The sequence below is a fragment of the Peromyscus maniculatus genome, chromosome 3 (genome assembly GCF_049852395.1).
Source record: "Peromyscus maniculatus bairdii isolate BWxNUB_F1_BW_parent chromosome 3, HU_Pman_BW_mat_3.1, whole genome shotgun sequence".
Classification (NCBI taxonomy): Eukaryota; Metazoa; Chordata; class Mammalia; order Rodentia; family Cricetidae; genus Peromyscus; species Peromyscus maniculatus.
In genome coordinates, this window is record NC_134854.1 from 95,322,973 (window position 1) to 95,341,374 (window position 18,402).

Genomic DNA, 18,402 nt, shown 5'->3' on the forward strand with positions numbered 1-18,402 from the left:
TCTGGCCACTGCAGAAGACAGGTAGATTATGGAGATGCCCGGAAACACCATGACTGATTAGCCAGTACCAAAGGTCCATACAAGTCACACCATCATAAGAATACTTTGCCTGCACTGTCCCTTATGTGTCAGGCCGTTATGGACACTGTTTTGTCTATGCTGCCCATCACAATAACTACAATCCTCCTGCCTTTGGCGATGTAGTGTTGCCTGCCCCCCCCCCCATACTCTGGGGCCCAACTAAACCCATTGCATTGAATTCATCCAACCGAGAAGCAGTGTCTAACCCTAAGGTCTGACACAAGAAAAAGGTTGACAATAAAGCTCTTCAAGTGTGCTGATGCCCTTCTCACCATTTTGTGTCTTATAGGGTTAGTGAAGGGCATGTCTTCTGGGCCTTCCCATTGTGGAGGATTAGGATTTACACAGCATATCCACTTCAGCATTGCAAATTCCCTGGCCCTTAAAATCCCTTCATCAACACTAAGTATCAGGCATCTCCAACTCCTTTTCAGTAGGTCAGCTTTTGACAAATGCTTCAGCCAACCCTTCAGACTTTTGACACCATTTTTAACTGTGTGAGCTTCCATAGTAAACCTAGAATCTCCACTCCATGAGCCCCTATCAACAAACTCAGCCTCATCCAGCTTTATATTCCTTCCACCATTACCCCACACCCTTAAAATCCATTCCCACACATATTTCCCAGACTTCTGCTTGAATGAATTAGCAAACGCATTAAGCTCTTCAGTAGTGTAGTGCACCACCTCATGGACTACACTTTCTCTCTTCTAAGAGATTTGTTAGTCTGGTTATAGGTCTAGAGGCAACTGTTGGTGGGCTCTGAGGAACATCGGCATTGTCTTGCCTGGCATTTCCTTCAGAAAAAGTCACTGCTGGCTTAGCAGACAATGAAGGCAAAAAAAAGAAAAAAGAAAAAAAAAAAGAAAAGAGGAATATTTCAGGAGGTGGGGGTGGGAATGTATCTATTAAGAGTAGAGAGACTTCTTCAGGTGACATAAACCTTTGAGACTCTGAGGGTTCAAAGGTCTCATCTTCAATAGGGTCCTCCTACACATTCCCATCCCAGGTTAGAAGATTCTATCAGTTACCAGTTAATGCCTGCACTTTAACCATAGAAACCCTCCCAGGCTTGGGCTTGCATTTTCACTGTAACTCAGTCAATATATATATTTGTTTTTTTCGAGACAGGGTTTCTCTGTGTAGCTTTGCGCCTTTCCTGGAACTCACTCTGTAGACCAGGCTGGCCTCTAACTCACAGAGATCCGCCTGCCTCTGCCTCCTGAGTGCTGGGATTAAAGGCGTGCGCCACCAACGCCCGGCCTCAGTCAATCTTATAATGAGAGTTTCGGGTTGATTTTTTACAACTTCAGCTCTGTGGCTGATGGCGAGAAGATTCTCTGTTAGGGCACACTTAGAAAGCTTTAGACTGTTTATTTGTATCGGGAGTCAGTTAATTTTATCACTGAATTTATTGTCCTTCGCTGTATTCTGAGACGCTAGAAGTTGGTTAATTTTATCACAGAGTGCATTATTTTTCTTTGTCAATTTATCCAGAGATGCTAGAAGCAACCAACAGCAGCATTATTTCCCCCATTTTCCCATAAATAGTTTTATAAACAGAGTCACCAAATCCATTGCCTCTCACATTTGATGAATCGGTATAATCAAATGTATTTGTCATAGTTTGCAAAAATAGTTCACACCATGGGTTTTCAATGCTCTCCCAGCTTCTAACTGAGAGCCTTCGGTAACAGTAGGTATTGGAAAGTTGGAAAGCCTATTCCCGATACTTAAAAAATTCATCCTTATACTTCTATTGCTCTAGGACCACTTCTCTATTAGTCAGGGCACTCTAGAGCAGTGGTTCTCAACCTGTGGGTTGTGACCTCTTTGGGGGGAGTCTAATGACCCTTTCACAGGGGTCACCTAAGACCATTGGATATATCACATTTTTACATTATGATTCAAAACAGTAGCAAAATTACAATTATGAAGTATTAAGAAAAATAATTTTATGGTTAGGGATCACCACAGCATGAAGAACTGTACTAAAGGATCACAGCATTAGGAAGGTTGAGAACCACTGCTCTAGAGGAACAGAACTGATAGAACTGATACACACACACACACACACACATACACACACACACACACACACACACATTTATTAACAGAAGGTCCAAGAATCCAGTAGTTATTCAGCCTATGAGGCTGGATGTCTCAGCTGGTCTTCAGTGTATGCCAGAATCCTGAAGAAGTAGGTTCTAATGCCAGTGAAGGAATGGACTTGTCAGCAAGAGCAGGACCAAGTAGGCAAAGAGAACAAACTTCCTTCTTCCATACACTTTATAGAGCCTACCATGCTAAATGGACTCAGTAGGTCCACGTACATACATACACATACATATGTATGTAGCAATAATGATTGAGGTATGAGGTCATGAAATTGGGAGGGGTGATACTGGAGGAATTACAGGGTGGTGGTGGTGGTGGTGGGAGAACCAGAGTGATGTAGATGCAGTGCACATGTATAATATTCTCAAAAGATAAAAATCAGTGATTTTTATATAATTTATATATCTACATATCTACAAAAATGTATCTTTAAAAATATACATTGTTAACTAAAGGAAACAACATTTTAAATGATTAAGTAAAGGCTCAGTGAAAAGTTTGCTCTTTAAAACTAGTCTTCATACTGGACTTATTTGGAAAGCACTGATAATATTTAACTTTACCACAAGACAAGATAGGATCTACAAGACAAGGAAGGAGCTTGTAGACATGTCCAGCCAGAGACTGGTGCACATTCCAACGACGTCCTTAGTCAACTAGAATAACTTTATTGATGATAAGGAATCTGAGGAACATGGTTTTAGACAAGGAACCAGGCTAATCCTTGTGCTTTGGCTCCAGGATTCATCGAGGTTTTTCGAAAGTGAATAGTTTTTTCCCAATGGGGCAAAAATCGTATTTGCTTTTAAATTGCAGTCCTTAGGATTCTAGAAAGAGGCATCCATACATTTAACACTCGTCGAAGGCAGTGAGTCAGTTTGTTGAAGGAAGAGATTCCTGCTTCAGGAAACTGTCAGCCAAGGAGCTTTAAGTCTTTCGCGAATTGGACCCAGATTTCCAGGGGTAATTTTCGGATCCTTACAAGAAAGGCATGGGAGGTAGTATCTTCTCTGTAACAGCCGAGGAAAACCGAGGTGTGGGACCACGGTCTGGGACTAGGCATTACGTCTGGCTCCTCCCCTCACTGTTTTGTTACCGTTTTCGCCCTGTGCGCACGCCAGAGTTCAAGCCGCATCCTACCGGTTCCCTTTCCGCATGCCGCCTACTGGAAAAATACATTTCCCACAATACCACGCGCCGACCGGGCCTCGCATGGGACGTCCTCAACATTGCCGTTATGTTTATGGTTACCCGAATGCACATTTTCGAGAAGAACTGAGTTACGATCTGCTTTTCAAACCTCATTCGTCTTTTGCTTTCCCGCCCGTGACTATCACCGTCCCAGAAGAGGCTCTGAGGAGAGCAATTCATTCAGGCTCCTATTCTAGACACCTTTCTCCGCGAGCAAAGCTCCGTGCTAGGTCCCGGGGGCCTGGGAGTGTCATTGGGGCAATGACCGCAGCACTAGGTGCTGCAGTTGCCACTGCCACCATGGTCTCCGGCAGCAACGGCCTCGCCGCCGCCCGCCTGCTGTCGCGTACCTTCCTCCGTGAGTCGTGCCCGGGCTCTCTCCTCCAGGCTTCCGCAGGTCTCGGGCTCCACGTCCTGGCTCAGGCCGCGGCCGAGCTCTTCCAGGCGGGCCCTCGGGAGGGAGCCACCGGGCCAGACCCCAGTGGCAGCTCCTTGCGGGTGGAGGGGACTTTGTCCGATGGGGCGGTGGATCGGTCGAGGCCGGATTCAGGGCAGGGCATCCTGCAGACCCGGGAACGTATTCCAGCCCCTACGGTGACAAGTGGCGGGGTGGAGGTGGCGTCCAGGTTGGCCCTTACTTAGAGCCTAGGGTGAAGAGGTCCGGGATCAACCCTGCTGGGACAGTGAGCCGGGGTTGAAGAGGCTATAACCCTGTACCAAAGGGTCCTGCACTTGGAGTTAACAGTTACGTGGTGCGGTAGGGCCGACGGAAAGGCGGTTTCAGCAACCAGAGCCAGCATGACCCTGTGGGCGCGTAGAAGCTGGTTTGGCAGGCACTTTGATCACTAATGTGTTTTTCACTAGGCTCTGTGAACACCTCGGTTTCTGAGAACTAATCTCCCGGGGTTGCTACTCTTTCAGTAATGCTGACTCTTGAAAATTATTGCTGCGTCCAAAGTCTCTGTGTTAGGTATGTTAGGGCACAACCTTGGAATCGTTCACGGCGTGTTTGTAGTCTCTCTAATCCATTCATACTTGTATAATAGTCCTTTAAAAAAATAATTTCTCACCGGAGGTGGTGGTCCATGCTTGTAATCCCACTCGGGAGGCAGAGGCAGGTGGATCTTTGTGAGTTTGAGGCCAGCCAGGTCTACAGAGTGAAGTTCCAAGACAGCCAGAGCTGTGAACATAGAGAAACCATGTCTAGAAAACAAAACAAAACAAACAAAAACCAATCAACCAAATTAAAAAAAAAAAAGATTTCTCAAGTCATGTTTCCACTCACATGAAAATAGAACCAGCCGGGCGGTGGTGGCGCACGCCTTTAATCCCAGCACTCGGGAGGCAGAGCTAGGCGGATCTCTGTGAGTTCGAGGCCAGCCTGGGCTACCAAGTGAGCTCCAGGAAAGGCGCAAAGCTACGCAGAGAAACCCTGTCTCGAAAAACCAAAAAAAAAAAAAAAAAAAAAAAAAAGAAAATAGAACCATATTGCAATGAGCCTGAGAGAGCGTGGTTTGTGAAGTGCAGCATTGTCCTGCCTGTTACTAACAGGAGAAATGATTGCCAATTAAAATTGTGATGATTGATTGGCTATCAGACACATCCAAATTTAAGAGATGTTAAAAAGTGATGAGTGATTTGGCTTCATTGTGCAGAATAAGTGAGTCCGTTTACAACCTGTGAATAGACACTCAAGTGACAGTCTTTCCACCTCTATTCATTGTTACACATTTTGTTTCTGCTTCTTCTTGCATCAAATAGTGAGTGAGACTTAGTTTTTTTTTTGAGTATCCTAAAAGTGTTCAAGGATAAGTGTGCTTTACGTCATTGCCAAATCGTTTGAGGACAAAGGCTTTGCCAAATAGGAAAGAGTTGAGTTTATTTGGGGAAAGTTTTCTGGAGCTCTTCCTTGAATGGTGAAAAGGATGCTTGAATGTGTTCTAGTTAGAAGGGAAGAAAGGGATTAGTTGTCCTAGTAATCACTGTGGTCAGTAGAGTTTGAACACTAGTGTGTTGGGTATGGGCCTAATCTATCTTAATTGGAATTGTTTGTGGATTAAGATGTGGAAGACCAGACTTTAGCCAGTTTGATGGAAATGCCCAGCAAAGAGTGGCTCACCTACACACCACACCGGTGTCTTTCTCTGCTCAGGTCTTGCTGGTCCAAGCCTCTAAAAGAGCCTGGCCTCTTTTAGAGCAGACAGAAGGTCTGCTGTCTTAATAGAAGTGTCTCCAGAAGAAGCATGTCCAGATGATCCGGTTTTTTAGTTCATTTTTTAGCAAAACTTGTCAGTCCTCACCCCACAGAAGTAAAGAACTTTCTTCCTAGATTCCCAACACTGAAAGCCTAAAATCTACTTACTTAGCTTTCTGTTGCTAGAGTCATTTTGGAGCTGAGTTATATTATTAAAGCTTTGAGGGGGTCTGAGATCTAAACTAGGGTGTTTTTGTATTAGTACTAAGGTTACAAAGGACTGTGTTTAATGGTTAAAAACCTCTAAGTTGGCAGACCTCAGAATCCTCTCACACCAGCCATATTTCCAAGCCACTGCAGTGGCCACATTGCCTTGCAAGCTCCTGCTACTGCTTCTTCCTCCTCCTCCCTCCTCCTCCTCCCCCCCTCCTTTCCTCCTTCTAGAAAGTCACAAATTACTTATGCTCCTAGGTTAAAATAACTAGAGATGATAAAGAATCCCACCCACCCCTCCCTTAAATTTTAGCTGTTGGCACATGATGTGTTGAGGTCCCAAGTTTTGTAATGTTGATTTAAGTTAAAAAAGACAAACAGCCCTAGGTGCTACAGGGCCCCGTTGGAGGACAATTCCAAAATTGCTCAGCTGTCCACCTTCCCACACTTTTTTGACTTATGAAAGAAGGGGAAGAATCCTGTTGATGTAGGGAGGATTAGATAAATGGAAAATGAGAATAATTTCTGATGAGGATGTATAAGAGTTTTATACGCACCATTGAGGTTGAAATGAAGTTTTAAAAGAAACTTGAAGTGTGGTAGGGTCTTTTGAAATATCAATCAGGAGTTTCTGTAAATCACATTTTTTCAGAATAGTTAATAAGAGCAGGTATTATTTTGATCCTTAGAATTACGGTAATTTGATATCAGGAAGTAGATCTTACAATCCAGTTAGTTCTACCATTTTGTTTGTCAAATGAGGAAACAAACCCAGAGAATTTCCCAGGTGGTGTTCAAGGAACCCCGGAATCCATGTCTGCTGGCACACTGTAGTGTCTTCTCACTAAGGTGTGCCTTGGGAAGCTTGAACTCCCTTGTTAGAAGCAGGAGTTTTGGCACTCTCCAGGATCTATCTGCTCACAGGTGCTATCTGCCCTTCTCATGTCTTTGCCAAGTTACACAGGCTTGTGTGTAGACTCAGAGAAACATTTGGAAAGGAGACGCTCAACAGTGATCTCTCCGTTTCTAGTCTCTGTTGCCCATTTGTATCCAAGAACTAAACCTTTATTTCAGAAATAGAAATCTGTATCCAAATGCCTTGATGTAGCCCTGAGAAAAGTAACTTGATTTTCTGGCCTCAAAGTTGCTTCATGATAACTCTGAAGTTTAAAAGGATTTCTCCTAGGTATAGGAGAATAATTTGAGCTTGCCACAGGGTAGATACCCAGTTATTGTGTTAAACCCATTTATTGATTTTTACTTTATAGTATTTTTAAAACTGGAATGTCTTCTCATTGTTGATACATTATAAAACATTGAACACATTATTTCCTTCCTATTTTTACTTAGTACTTAAAAATGAGAGTGCTTATTTTATGAAACATGGTACTTATGATCAACCAAGCCAATAGTATTGAATGTATCATCAATATAAGTGAATATACAGTTTTGTATTTGGGGTTTGGGGCAAGTAGCTGCTAAGGTCCTCCCATATATTGTAGGTCTGTTGTGTAACAGTTTCCTCTGCCATTAAAACACCATCCTGCAGGAAAGCTCCTTAAGCAGGAAGGTAAAGAACACAGAATAGCTTCAGGAAGTCCCTAAAGCTGACCAGATTCACTAGGCCCCTCCCCGTCAGAGTAAGCAATAAAAGCTGAGCCTCCCACTCAGTCAGAAGGAAGCTGAGCTACAAAGAGGACTGTCAGATAAGCAAAGCAGCAAAGTCTCTCAGACCAGACCACCAGAAAGCAAAGAGGTTTAGACCGGCTGAGGCACTGGGAAAGGAGACTCCTCCCTGTGGAGTGTTCCCTGCCGGCAGGCTGTGCAGAGCGCTCCAGGTCCCCAGCTTTGGGAGCTGTCACCCATGCTGGGTGGGCTTTGGTGGTGCAGCTGTCTTTGAGACATTTCTGCTCCTGTCAGTAGCCCCTCACCCACACCCCTGTGAGTAACCGCAGTAAAACTTACTGGTCCACTAAGTTGCATTTTGTTGGTATCTGTACTTTAGTGTGTCCTGGGCTCCCTGTCTGGGGTGAGTAGACATGTGAGTTGTGTCTCCCCAGGAAGTTTTGTCACACAACACGGTTTCCCCTGTGGGGACCACTATACTTGTATTTTGCATATATAATTCATGATTGGGGCAGGTTTGAGGGTCCCCCAAGAGTTGACATGCCAGGAATCTCCAGTGTGGTAAAGTGAGTATGGAAGGTGGTTCGGTCACTGAGATCACCGTGCCTAGAAGAGGTGTCTGTTAGTCTGTCTGAGTTGCTCCCGAGAGCGAGTTGCCAAGCATGGCTGTCCCATGGGCTTGGCCAGCACCTTGGCGTCCTGCTCTCCCCTTGCTGTTCTGCCGTGTTCCCGTACAGGCAAAGGAAAGGAGACCTCACCAGAGGCAAACAGACAAGGCTGCGCCCAAATAGTGGTCCTCAGTCCTCACCATAAAGTTATTTTCCTTGTGACCTCATCACTGTAATTTTGCTACGGTTATGACTTGTAATGTAAATATTTGATGTGTAGGAGAGCTGATATGTGACCCCTATTAAAGGTGGTTTGACCCCCAAAGGGGTTTCGATCAGAACCACTGCTTAAGTGTGAGCTGCTTTTCTTTGTAATTCGTTACTTTGTTAAAAGTCAGTTACTTTGTTAAATCCGGGGCAGGTGGGCCAGTACAGTTAAAGTTTACGTTTGTTGAATTCGTGAGTACAGACACATCAGTGAAGGAGGAACAGGGACAGTGTCCAGGGTTGAGCTGAGTCTTTTCATAAACAGAGTCGGGTTACTGGATGGGGTGTACTCATCATAAAAGGCCATGGTTTAGTTCCACTTGGCAGGTGCTCTTTGGCTATATATTGCAGCATTAATAGCACCGGCATCTTATAATACAGTTGCTACCTCTCTATAGGCGCTAGGACTGACTGACTCTGGACTGACTGACAAACCCATCTGCTCCGTGGAAAGCATCTTTCTCAGCACCCAGTCCCTTTCCTTTAGTTAGCATCTTCTTTCCGTTTGTCCTTTTCTAGTTCTGGGCTTCTTTGCCTAGCATTTGGTTCTACTACAGACTGAGGAGGCCTCTGGGTAGGACTGAGTCTTAAGCACTCAAGAGCTTCAGCTCCTGATGGAAGCTGCCACACTGATTTCTTCCAGTGGTTTGCCCTGCTCGCTCCGCAGCAGTGACCGTGATGATAGTGAGGAGGTAATGGTTAGTGATGCTCCACATGCTGTACCCTAGCCAGTGTTCCACATGCTGTGAGTAAACTTCTTAATCTCACACAGTCCCCGTACAGATGCTCCTCTGTGAAGAGAGACGCAGTTTGTCTGTGAATGCTCACAGCGAGTCTACGCAGAGGTTTATTTGTGTGTAGAACGTGCGTGAGGGCGGACTGCTGAGATGGCTCTGGGAAAAGCACTTTCCACACAAGTCTGACGACCTCAGCTCTGTCTCTGGAACCTGCAAATGGTGGAAGGCGAGAATTGACTTTACAGAGCTCCTCTCCGACCTCCCACACAGATGATGATTTCTTTCTTTCTTCCTTTCTTCCTTCCTTCCTTCCTTCCTTCCTTCCTTCCTTCCTTCCTCTCTCTCTCTCTCTCTCTCCCTCTCTCTCTCCCTCCCTCCCTCCCTCCGTTCCTTCCTTCCTTCTTTCCTCTCTCTCTCTCTCTCCCTCCCTCCCTCCCTCCCTCCCTCCCTCCCTCCCTCCCTCTCTCTCCCTCCCTCCCTCCCTCCCTCCCTCCCTCCCTTCCTCCCTTCCTTTTTTTCTTTTTTTTTGGTTTTTCAAGACAGGGTTTCTCTGTGTAGCTTTGCGCCTTTCCTGGATCTCACTCTGTAGACCAGACTGGCCTCGAACTCACAGAGATCCGTCTGCCTCTGCCTCCTGAGTGCTGGGATTAAAGGTGTGTGCAACCACCACCCAGCTCTTTCTTTCTTATGTACATAGAAAGTATATATGGCTGGACTTACTTGATTTTAAAGTGTGAACCTTATATTCTCTCGTTAGGGCAGTGGTTCTCAACCTTCCTAATGCTGTGACCCTTTAATACAGCTCTTCATGCTGTGGTGACCTTCAACCTTAAAATTATTTTTGTTGCGACTTCATAACTGTAATTTTGCTACTGTAAGGAATCATGATGCAAATGTCTATGCTTTCCAGTGGTCTTAGGCAACCCCTGTGAAAGGGTCATTTGACTCACCCAAAAGGGTCTCGACCCACAGGATGAGAACCACTGTTTTAGGGGAAGATTTATCTTTGTGCCCATGTAGGGTTTCAGGAATGTACCAGGCACTTTGCTGCCTTGTCTACAGGCATCATTTCATGGTAACACCACACCTTTCCTGTACAAAGCTGTTACCCATTTACAGATGGGAACACTAAGGCTAAGGAGATCCAAAGCAATGCCCTGGTTTGCACTGCTGGAAACCAGCGGAGCATGAGCACTAGCCCAGGCCTGTCTGGTTCCTGAGAGTGATTTCAGCTGCTTCTGGGAACAGTGCCAAGGCTCCCCTGGCCAGTGTTGGAGCCTCTGGAGATGGCCCAGGTTGTGGCCTTCATAGCTCTCACCATCAGCATAATCATGGCCAACTTCAGGCCTCCCTGCAGGCCTGCTGGTTGATCTAGGGTGTTCGTTTTCTCTGTCAGTGAAGGTCGGTATCTCATTGGGAGTTGCTCTGCCTCTGTCATCAGTTGTGTTTCTTGTTTGTGATCTTTATCAGTAAATCTGTGAACTAAGGGCAAAGATGATCTGAGTAACATCCCCGGCTCTGCTGCACAGTGCAGTGGGGTCAGCCCTACAGGCCCTGAGTCCCTGTTGTGGGATCTCTTGGCTCAGGTCAGGTGCTTGGCTGTTCCTGAGCCAGGATGTGGCTGCAGCGCGCCCTCACAGCCCGTTGTTCAGCATAGTCTGGTCCAGGGGTGCAGCTGTCTGTACATGTGGTGCAGCTGTGTGTGTACATGCGGTACAGCTGTTTGTACATGCAATACAGCTGTGTGTACATGCAGTGCAACTGTCTTTGTACATACAATACAACTGTGTGTGTAGGTGCAGTGCAGCTGTGTGTGTACACGTGGTGCAGCTGTGTGTGTGCATGGGATGCAGCTGTGTGTGTGTGTGCATGGGATGCAGCTGTGTGTGTACATGTGGTACAGCTGTCTGTGTGCATGTGGTGCTGCTGTCTGTGTGCATGGGATGCAGTTGTGTGTGTGCATGCAGTGCAGCTGTGTGTGTACATGTGCAGCTGTGTGTGCCCGCGGTACAGCTGTGTGTGTGCATGCGGTGCAGCTGTGTGTGTGCATGCGGTGCAGCTGTGAGTGTGCATGCAGAGCACTTCTTCCGCAGAGGGTTTCTTCCCTAGAGGACTGGGTCTTCAGACACCTCTTCTGGTGGGTGCCTCTCCAGTTGTGCACCTGAGGTCTGAAGACTAGGAAGTAGGAAAGTGTGGGCTAGGCTCCGAGAAAAGCCTGAGGAGACAGGTCTTTTCTGGAGCTAGCTTTCACAGGCTCCTCTGAGTTAGGTAGGGAGAAGGCCCGGCTGCTTTGAAGAGGTAGAGATGGGCCATAGAGAAGACAGGCTAAGAGGCTCTGTGAAGGTTTAGAGGGCAACTCATAATTGTGAGTCACGTGCTCTTCTTTGCACTGAGTTTTGAATTAGGGGTGGGTTATAGTAACTACTAGACTTCCTCAGTCTCCCTTGAGGTGGGTTGCCAATCATAGCTTAGGAATGTGGCTTTTTGTTGGTTTGTTTTCATATTTCTCTTCTCATCTACTTTGGAACTCATTTTATTTTCTCTGTTTAATACGTATGCTTTGGGATCCTACATCAGAAGGGAACAAGCCAAGTGATCTTGGGTTGTATTTTAGGCAGATTTATCCCAGGACTTAGCATTTTTTGCATTGCTCTTGCCGAGGAATGTGGTAGCTCTTACATTCCTAAAGTGTGCTTCCTAGGTCACCGGTGTTCACAGGTGCTGTGACCCATGCCGGAGTGGGGTACTGCATGTAGTGAGCATGAGTAGGAATGATTGCAGGGTTTAATTGAGACCCTTAAATTTGAATCTCAGGTTCCCTTGGGAATGAAAATTACAAATTTCAGCTTTTCTTTCTCAGTTCAGAAAGTACTAGAAGATTGTGCTTCTTGGTCACAAGGAACAGGCTCCTGTGTTTGTTTTTCTATTTTGTGTCTGGGGTGCACCTGTCTCAATTAAGAAGTGGTCACAGCATTGCTCTTGTGTTAGAAGATTTCTCCTTTTAAAAATTTGGGTTATTAAATTTAATTCATGTTTCAAAAGTGTGGGAAAATTATAACGTGCCATATTTTCTTTTCTTCTCAGTGCAGCAGAATGGGATACGGCATGGGTCTTATACAGCTTCCCGGCAACACATCTATATCGATAAAAATACGAAGGTTATTTGCCAGGGATTCACTGGCAAGCAGGTATGTGCATCTACATTTTTATTTAAAGTGCAGACTAAAGATGTAAAAAATTATTTTCTACTTTTAATAGCATAAAAATAGTTGTATATGATTGGCACAGAACTACACCACTCAGAAAGGGGCTGTGTGTTAGGGGGAAGGCAGGTGGTGTCGCAAGCCTGTAAGATGGTGACTGCGTTTAAAATCAGCTCGAGCATGCAGAGGAATGGCAGTGTCGTGTCGGGGACTCCCTGTCTTTTAGCAAGTGCCCCTGGTTTTCCTCCAGTGCTGTGGGAGGTCACTGTTCCTGTGAGTACCAGGTAATAGGAAAGGAAAACTCGTGTTAACCATGGAATCTGCACCTCAGTGTGGAGAAGCACACAAACCCAGACAGGCTCCTGGCAAGTGTGGGCAGATGACCCAGCAGGTGACTTTCCCCTGGGGCTCTCTCTCTGGGGCAAGTGGTCTTTGAAGAAGCCAGTGGGCAAACTTGCTCTTAAATATTGGTTTTCATTCTTTTCTATTCACATAGTCCCCTCCCTCTACCTGTGTCAGAATTTGCGTCAGTTGAAACGCACCTACGATTTGATTCTGCAATTGAACCATCACAAGAGTCTCCTTTCCCTCTTTCCATCCGTTCTGCTCCCCAGGAATCCTCTGTTCAGTTGGCATATGTCCTTCCAGATGACAAATACAGGTCCCCCAGTTTTCTGTCTGAGGAAGGAGATGGTAAACTTGGGTATTTCTTTCTCGCTTTAGAAAAAGCTGTGTAGGTGTTGTTAGTGAAGAGGTGATCCTGGAAAGGGCAGGGTTGTGTTTGCTGTTCTGACTTATTTCTGTGGTCTGTGTGTCTCATTTTATAAACACATGTACAAGTATTTTGTATGTATATAGTACATGTTTTATAGCATTTTTACTGTAGAATTGTTCTAAACAATGTCATTTACAAAAGTAGATGTGGGCACAATCTCACAGACCAGATTGCCAAGCCTTAATCTGGACGGTGGAAGGCCAGCCAGGAGTTACAAATATCATGTCCACATACAGACATCCTCAAAAGTAAGATAGACACATCCCGAGGGAAGGAGGTGTGACTCTCCACCTTCCTTCCAAGTGTAGTCTAATTCTGGGTATATTATATAGCATATAATCAAATTCTTGAGGGGGTTTATTATGCTTGTTTGTTTTTTCTTGAACTTTATATGCTGTTCTTATGATACTTGAACCTCTGATACCTTTGTAAGAGCTGTGTTCCATATGTAAGCACTATTTGGAACTGACTCTACTTCCTAAATTAGGTAATGATTTGTTTAATTCTTTGAATGCTGGGTTGGCTGGCCAGCCTTCTTTTATCCTTCCTTCCTTCCTTCCTTCCTTCCTTCCTTCCTTCCTTCCTTCCTTCCTTCCTTCCTTCCTTCCTTCCTTCCTCCCTCCCTCCCTCCCTCCCTCCCTCCCTCCCTCCCTCCCTCCCTCCCTTCCTTCCTTCCTTTTTTTGAGACAGAGCCTCACTTTGAAGCCCTGGCTGGCCTGGAACTCGATGTGTCCATCAGCTGGCTTTGAACTCATAGAGATCTGACTACCTCTGCCTTCCGAGTGTTGGTTTTGGGGTCTTTTCACTTCCCCTGTGTTTGCAGTTTTAGTAATTGTGACTCTTAATGGTCTCAGTAATTTTGGTTGTTTTTTGTTTTGACTGACTGTTGAACTAAGTGCCACAGAAGCTTGTAGTTTATCACGTTAGTTTTTTCTCAGTGCACACCTTGTTTACGTAAATGAAGAATGTCTGTATGTTAGAGTGGATTCTAGCTATGCACACTCCCAGGGTGCTGTAGGATTCTTTACTGGCTCTTATGAGCTGCAGAAATGTTCCTGTTCCACACTGGGACTGGGTGGTGTTAGCATGAAAACTGTGTGGAAAAAGCTTATTTTGCTTGGGAGCACTGATTTTATTTACTAGCACAGTGGGACTAAAAATATGACCGGCAGTGTAGTGTAGGCCATTGCTTCTCAGAGTGAGCAGTAAAGGATCTGTTAGGGTGTTGGTTTTGACCTTCTGATCTAAAGTGAATCAATACTTTGGTGAAACATAGTAAATGTCACAATAGTGTCACACTGTCATGCTTGCAAACATTTTTTTTTTAATTAGACTTTTGTTGTCCTTTCTGTTCCGGGGTCTTTTTCTTTTCCTTCTGTCTTGCTCCTTTTTCACTCTTGATCAGTTGGTCTGTAGACCACACAGGGAATGGCACTGTTTAAGGAGAGAGTGCAGAGCACTGACCTGTGGCTCTTTCTAAAACTCCATCACTGGCTTCAGGCTAGCTGTTCGATTCGCTTAGGCTGAGTTCGCGAGTGTAAAGAGAAGTTTAATTGAAAAGCTTCTAAAGTCTGTAAAGTCACATTTTTTATGTGTTAAATTATTCCGAACTTAAGTAGTTGACTCAGCACTCTTAGGTCCCTGTCACATAGACCTGTCACTGTTGACTGGTCGTTGTTGAGTGTCTGCTGTACGTAATGTGTTGAATTAGGTGCCATATTAGAATAAGCACAGTAAACAGCAGTCACTGTCTTCATGGAGTGTACCTCTCAGCTGGGAGGAGGAAATACATCAACAAAATCCATGACTGAATTATGTGGTGCGCTAGAAAGTATAATCACTGTGGAGGAGCAGACCCGGGAAAGGAGAAAGAGTGTCTGTTGTGTGTGGAGTCAGGTGGCTGGTGTCGGGGAGATGATGGTTTGTGGTCAGGGAAGGTTTGCAGACAGGTCCAGGATCCAGAGGAGATATGTGAACGAATCATGGAGATGCCTTGGGAGGGGAGGCTTTATGCAGGGTACACAGCAAGTCCTTCAGGCAGGCACACGCCTGCCATGTGGAAGCTGCAGTCAGAGCTTCACGGCAGACAGTAAATGAGGGCTGACAGGTATGGGCTCTGCTGTGAGGACACACGGTGTGTTTGCTTTCATAGTTAGTGAGCTAGAAAGAGATGGGATGATTTTTCTTAGGTCTTATAGGATAACTCTTGGTGCCATGGGGAATAGATTCAAAGGGAGCAAGGAAAATAAGCTTCTGGGAGTTGAGGTGATGTCAGCCATCACACTTCTCAGCAAAAGGTAGGAGAGAGACTGGCTGTTTTCAGGATACAGTGGTGAGATTTACTAATGGCTCTAAATTGGGGGTTTAAGAGGGAGAAGGATTTGTGTGACGTCATACATTTAGTCTGAATGTCTGTGGGAGTGGAGTCATCCACAGATGGAGCAGATTGAGAAGAGGGTAATCAGGAACTCAGTTGGAGGTATGTTCAGTCAGAGATACCTACCAGCTCTGTAGGTAGAGACGTTACATAGGCAGATGAGTGTGTGACTACAGGCAGAGGTCTTGGCGAGTTGTGTGAGGAGTGTGAATGGCAAGGGTCACCATGTAGATTCTACTGCTGCCTTGGGAAGGGTGGCTTCATAAAAGTCATGAGCTGAGATGGAAAAGAGGAAGAGAGAAGGGAACAGGACACAACAGAGGCCTGGATGTTAGTGGGAAAGATTCTTCCAATCTCTGGAGCCATTGTGCTTGTTACAACTTGGTGGATTTTGGTGTGTGTGTGTGTGTGTGTGTGGTATGGCATGTTGTGGGAAGAGTCTGGGAATACTGTTAAATACCCTGCAGGATGGTGTCCCCAAACCCAGGAAGGCTGTCACAGAAAGTGAGTTACTGGGAGTGCAGGAAGTGGCAGGAAGTCTGAAAGACTCCCCGTGGATTGACTGATCCTTAATTAAAGTAAGACCAGTTAGCACAGCCTTGGGTTTTCTCTAGTTACTATTTAGCTATGTGTGTGTGTGTGTGTGTGTGTGTGTGTGTGTGTGTGTGTGTGTGTGTGTGAGAGAGAGAGAGAGAGAGACGGTGGGTGGTGGTGAATTAGATTAAACCAAGTTGTGCTTTTGCTATGTATGTAATTTAAGGGAGGCAGAGCCAGGCGGATCTCTGTGAGTTCGAGGCCATACTGGGCTACCAAGTGACTCCCAGGAAAGGCACAAAGCTACACAGAGAAACCCTGTCTTGAACCTCCCTCCTCCCCACAAAAAAAGGTGAAAAGGCCATGGTTGGACAAATACAATGATCCATCATGGGTTTGCAGTTGGTAAAGTGGGCTGCAAAGAGACGAGGGTGGTGAAATGGAATGACCTTCTAAGCAAGCAACAGGGTGTCTCAGATCAGCAGCCAGTTCCAGCAGGGAATAGGAAGGGCTCTCCGCGCTCTTCTGGCTTTGAGAAGCCAGTTTACTGCAGTGCTGACAGCAGAGCTCACTAAGTGGGCGAGAGTGCTGGACTGGGCTGTTGCCTGGGAACACTTAGTGTTTGGGTTTCTTTCCCAAGTTGCTGAGATCGCCTTTGCTTCTCAGCTGTCTTCTGCCTTATTCATGGGTCTTGTGCTTTTCCTCACAGGGTACCTTTCACAGCCAGCAGGCTTTGGATTACGGCACCAAAATCGTGGGAGGAACCACGCCAGGGAAGGGCGGCAAGACACACCTGGGCTTGCCCGTCTTTAATACTGTGAAGGAAGTAAGTGATGGCTTCTGGGTTTGTGGAGAAAAAACAGCAGGGAAAGACTGGCATTCTGTGGGCAGAGGTCTTAACTGTGCCTTTTGGGAGAGTTACTTGGTGTCTGTCCGATAACCTAGAGAAAGTGGAATGCCGGAACGATCCAGTACATGAGTTTTGCTAAAGCTGTACTCCATTTGGTTATTCTCGTGCTCCATTCTTCGTTCTTACTGGACCAGCCCTTCCTCCCAAGGAATCTCTCTCCTTTGCGTCTTCGTGTGTGTGGCCTGCTGAGTTCATTGGAGAAGCTTGCCTGAGCCTGGACTGGAGGCTGCCTACTGGAGCAAGGGTACCTTATCAGTGGCTAGGGCATTGAAGAGAACGACTCCCCTTCCTGCTGTTAGCTTTCAGGGAGAGGTGAGGCCTTCTGGGCCCCTCCCCCGGGCTTCAGCATCTTCATCTATAGACTGGGATACTCGGGGTCAGGAGTGCCCTGAAAGCTTACGGATTCCTGTGCAGAGCCTTCACAGGACTGCTGTGGAACAGCCGCTGCTCTTGCGTTCATAGCTCTGTAGCCTCTGTGGCTACAAGACTTCCAGTAGACAAGGAGGCCTGGCCACACAGAAAGGTGGATGGAGAATTGGGCTCACGCATGCCTTTAATCCCAGCAGAGACAGGTAGAGCTCTGTGAGTTGAAGCCAGACTGGTCTATATAGTGAGTTCCAGGACAGCCAGGGCTGCTTAGAGGGACCCTGTCTCAGAAAAACAAAAACAAAATAAAATGATGAGTAGGAGAATGCATATGTGCAAAGGTCATATATGGATCAGGTCATGACCATAGAACAGTGGTCAGATTGACACCCTGTAAACTTAATGCTTATTTTACCTATATTCTTACTGTGTGGCCATATATGTATCTGCACTTGGTTTGATTTGTTGATTTCTAGTAAGAATTGCTGTGGATATTGCTATATGTAAATAAATCTGATTGGCCGATAGCCAGACAGGAAGTATAGGCGGGACTAACAGAGAGGAAAATTGAGGTAGGAGGAAGGAGAAGAGGGACTGCCTGGAGCCGCCGCCAGGACAAGCAAGATGTAAGGTACCAGTAAGCCGAGCCATGTGGCAAAGTATAGATTAATAGAAAAGGGCTAAATATAAGAGTGAGAGCTAGACAATGATAGGCCTGAGCTAATGGCCAAGCAGTTTAAATAATGTAAGAGTCTGTGTCTTTATTTTATAAGTGGGTTCTGGGACTGGTGGGACTTGGGAGCTGGAGAGAAATTCTCCAGCTACAAAGAATGCTTTAAGTAAAATGTCAGGTAAGAACACTTAGGCGCTGGAGGAGTGGCGCAGGGTGAGATTGAGAGCACTTGCTGCTCTTCTAGAAGACGCAAGTTTGGTTACTTTCCAGCACCCACCTGGACTCCTGACAGCTGCCTATAACTGAAGCTCCAGGGGATCCAACATCCCCTTCTGACCTCTGAGGGCACCTGAGGGCATGCACGCATACACACACACACACACACACACACACACACACACACACACACACACACACACACACACGCACACTAAATCTGTATAAAAAGGAACAGTCTACTTTTACTGTTTGTCAGTAATATTTACTATAGATTTAAAATACATGCTTGAAAGCCAAGTTCTGAGCACTT

At 45.8% G+C, this 18,402-nt stretch overlaps 1 protein-coding gene across 2 annotated transcripts in view; it reads left to right on the forward strand.

Annotated features, from left to right (window-relative positions):
- Positions 1–3,368: 3,368 nt before the first annotated feature.
- The window catches only part of Suclg1 (succinate-CoA ligase GDP/ADP-forming subunit alpha), a 32,875-nt gene continuing 17,841 nt past the window's right edge, over positions 3,369–18,402 (forward strand). Inside the window, exons 1-3 of one of the 2 annotated variants that reach the window (XM_006986528.3) lie at positions 3,369–3,748; positions 12,120–12,223; positions 16,634–16,750. In XM_006986528.3, coding sequence (XP_006986590.2) covers positions 3,412–3,748; positions 12,120–12,223; positions 16,634–16,750 — 558 coding nt within the window. In that variant the 5' untranslated portion in view covers positions 3,369–3,411. Of the gene's footprint in view, positions 3,788–12,119; positions 12,224–16,633; positions 16,751–18,402 lie in introns of both variants that reach the window. The other variant, XM_016005061.3, reaches the window with a different exon arrangement.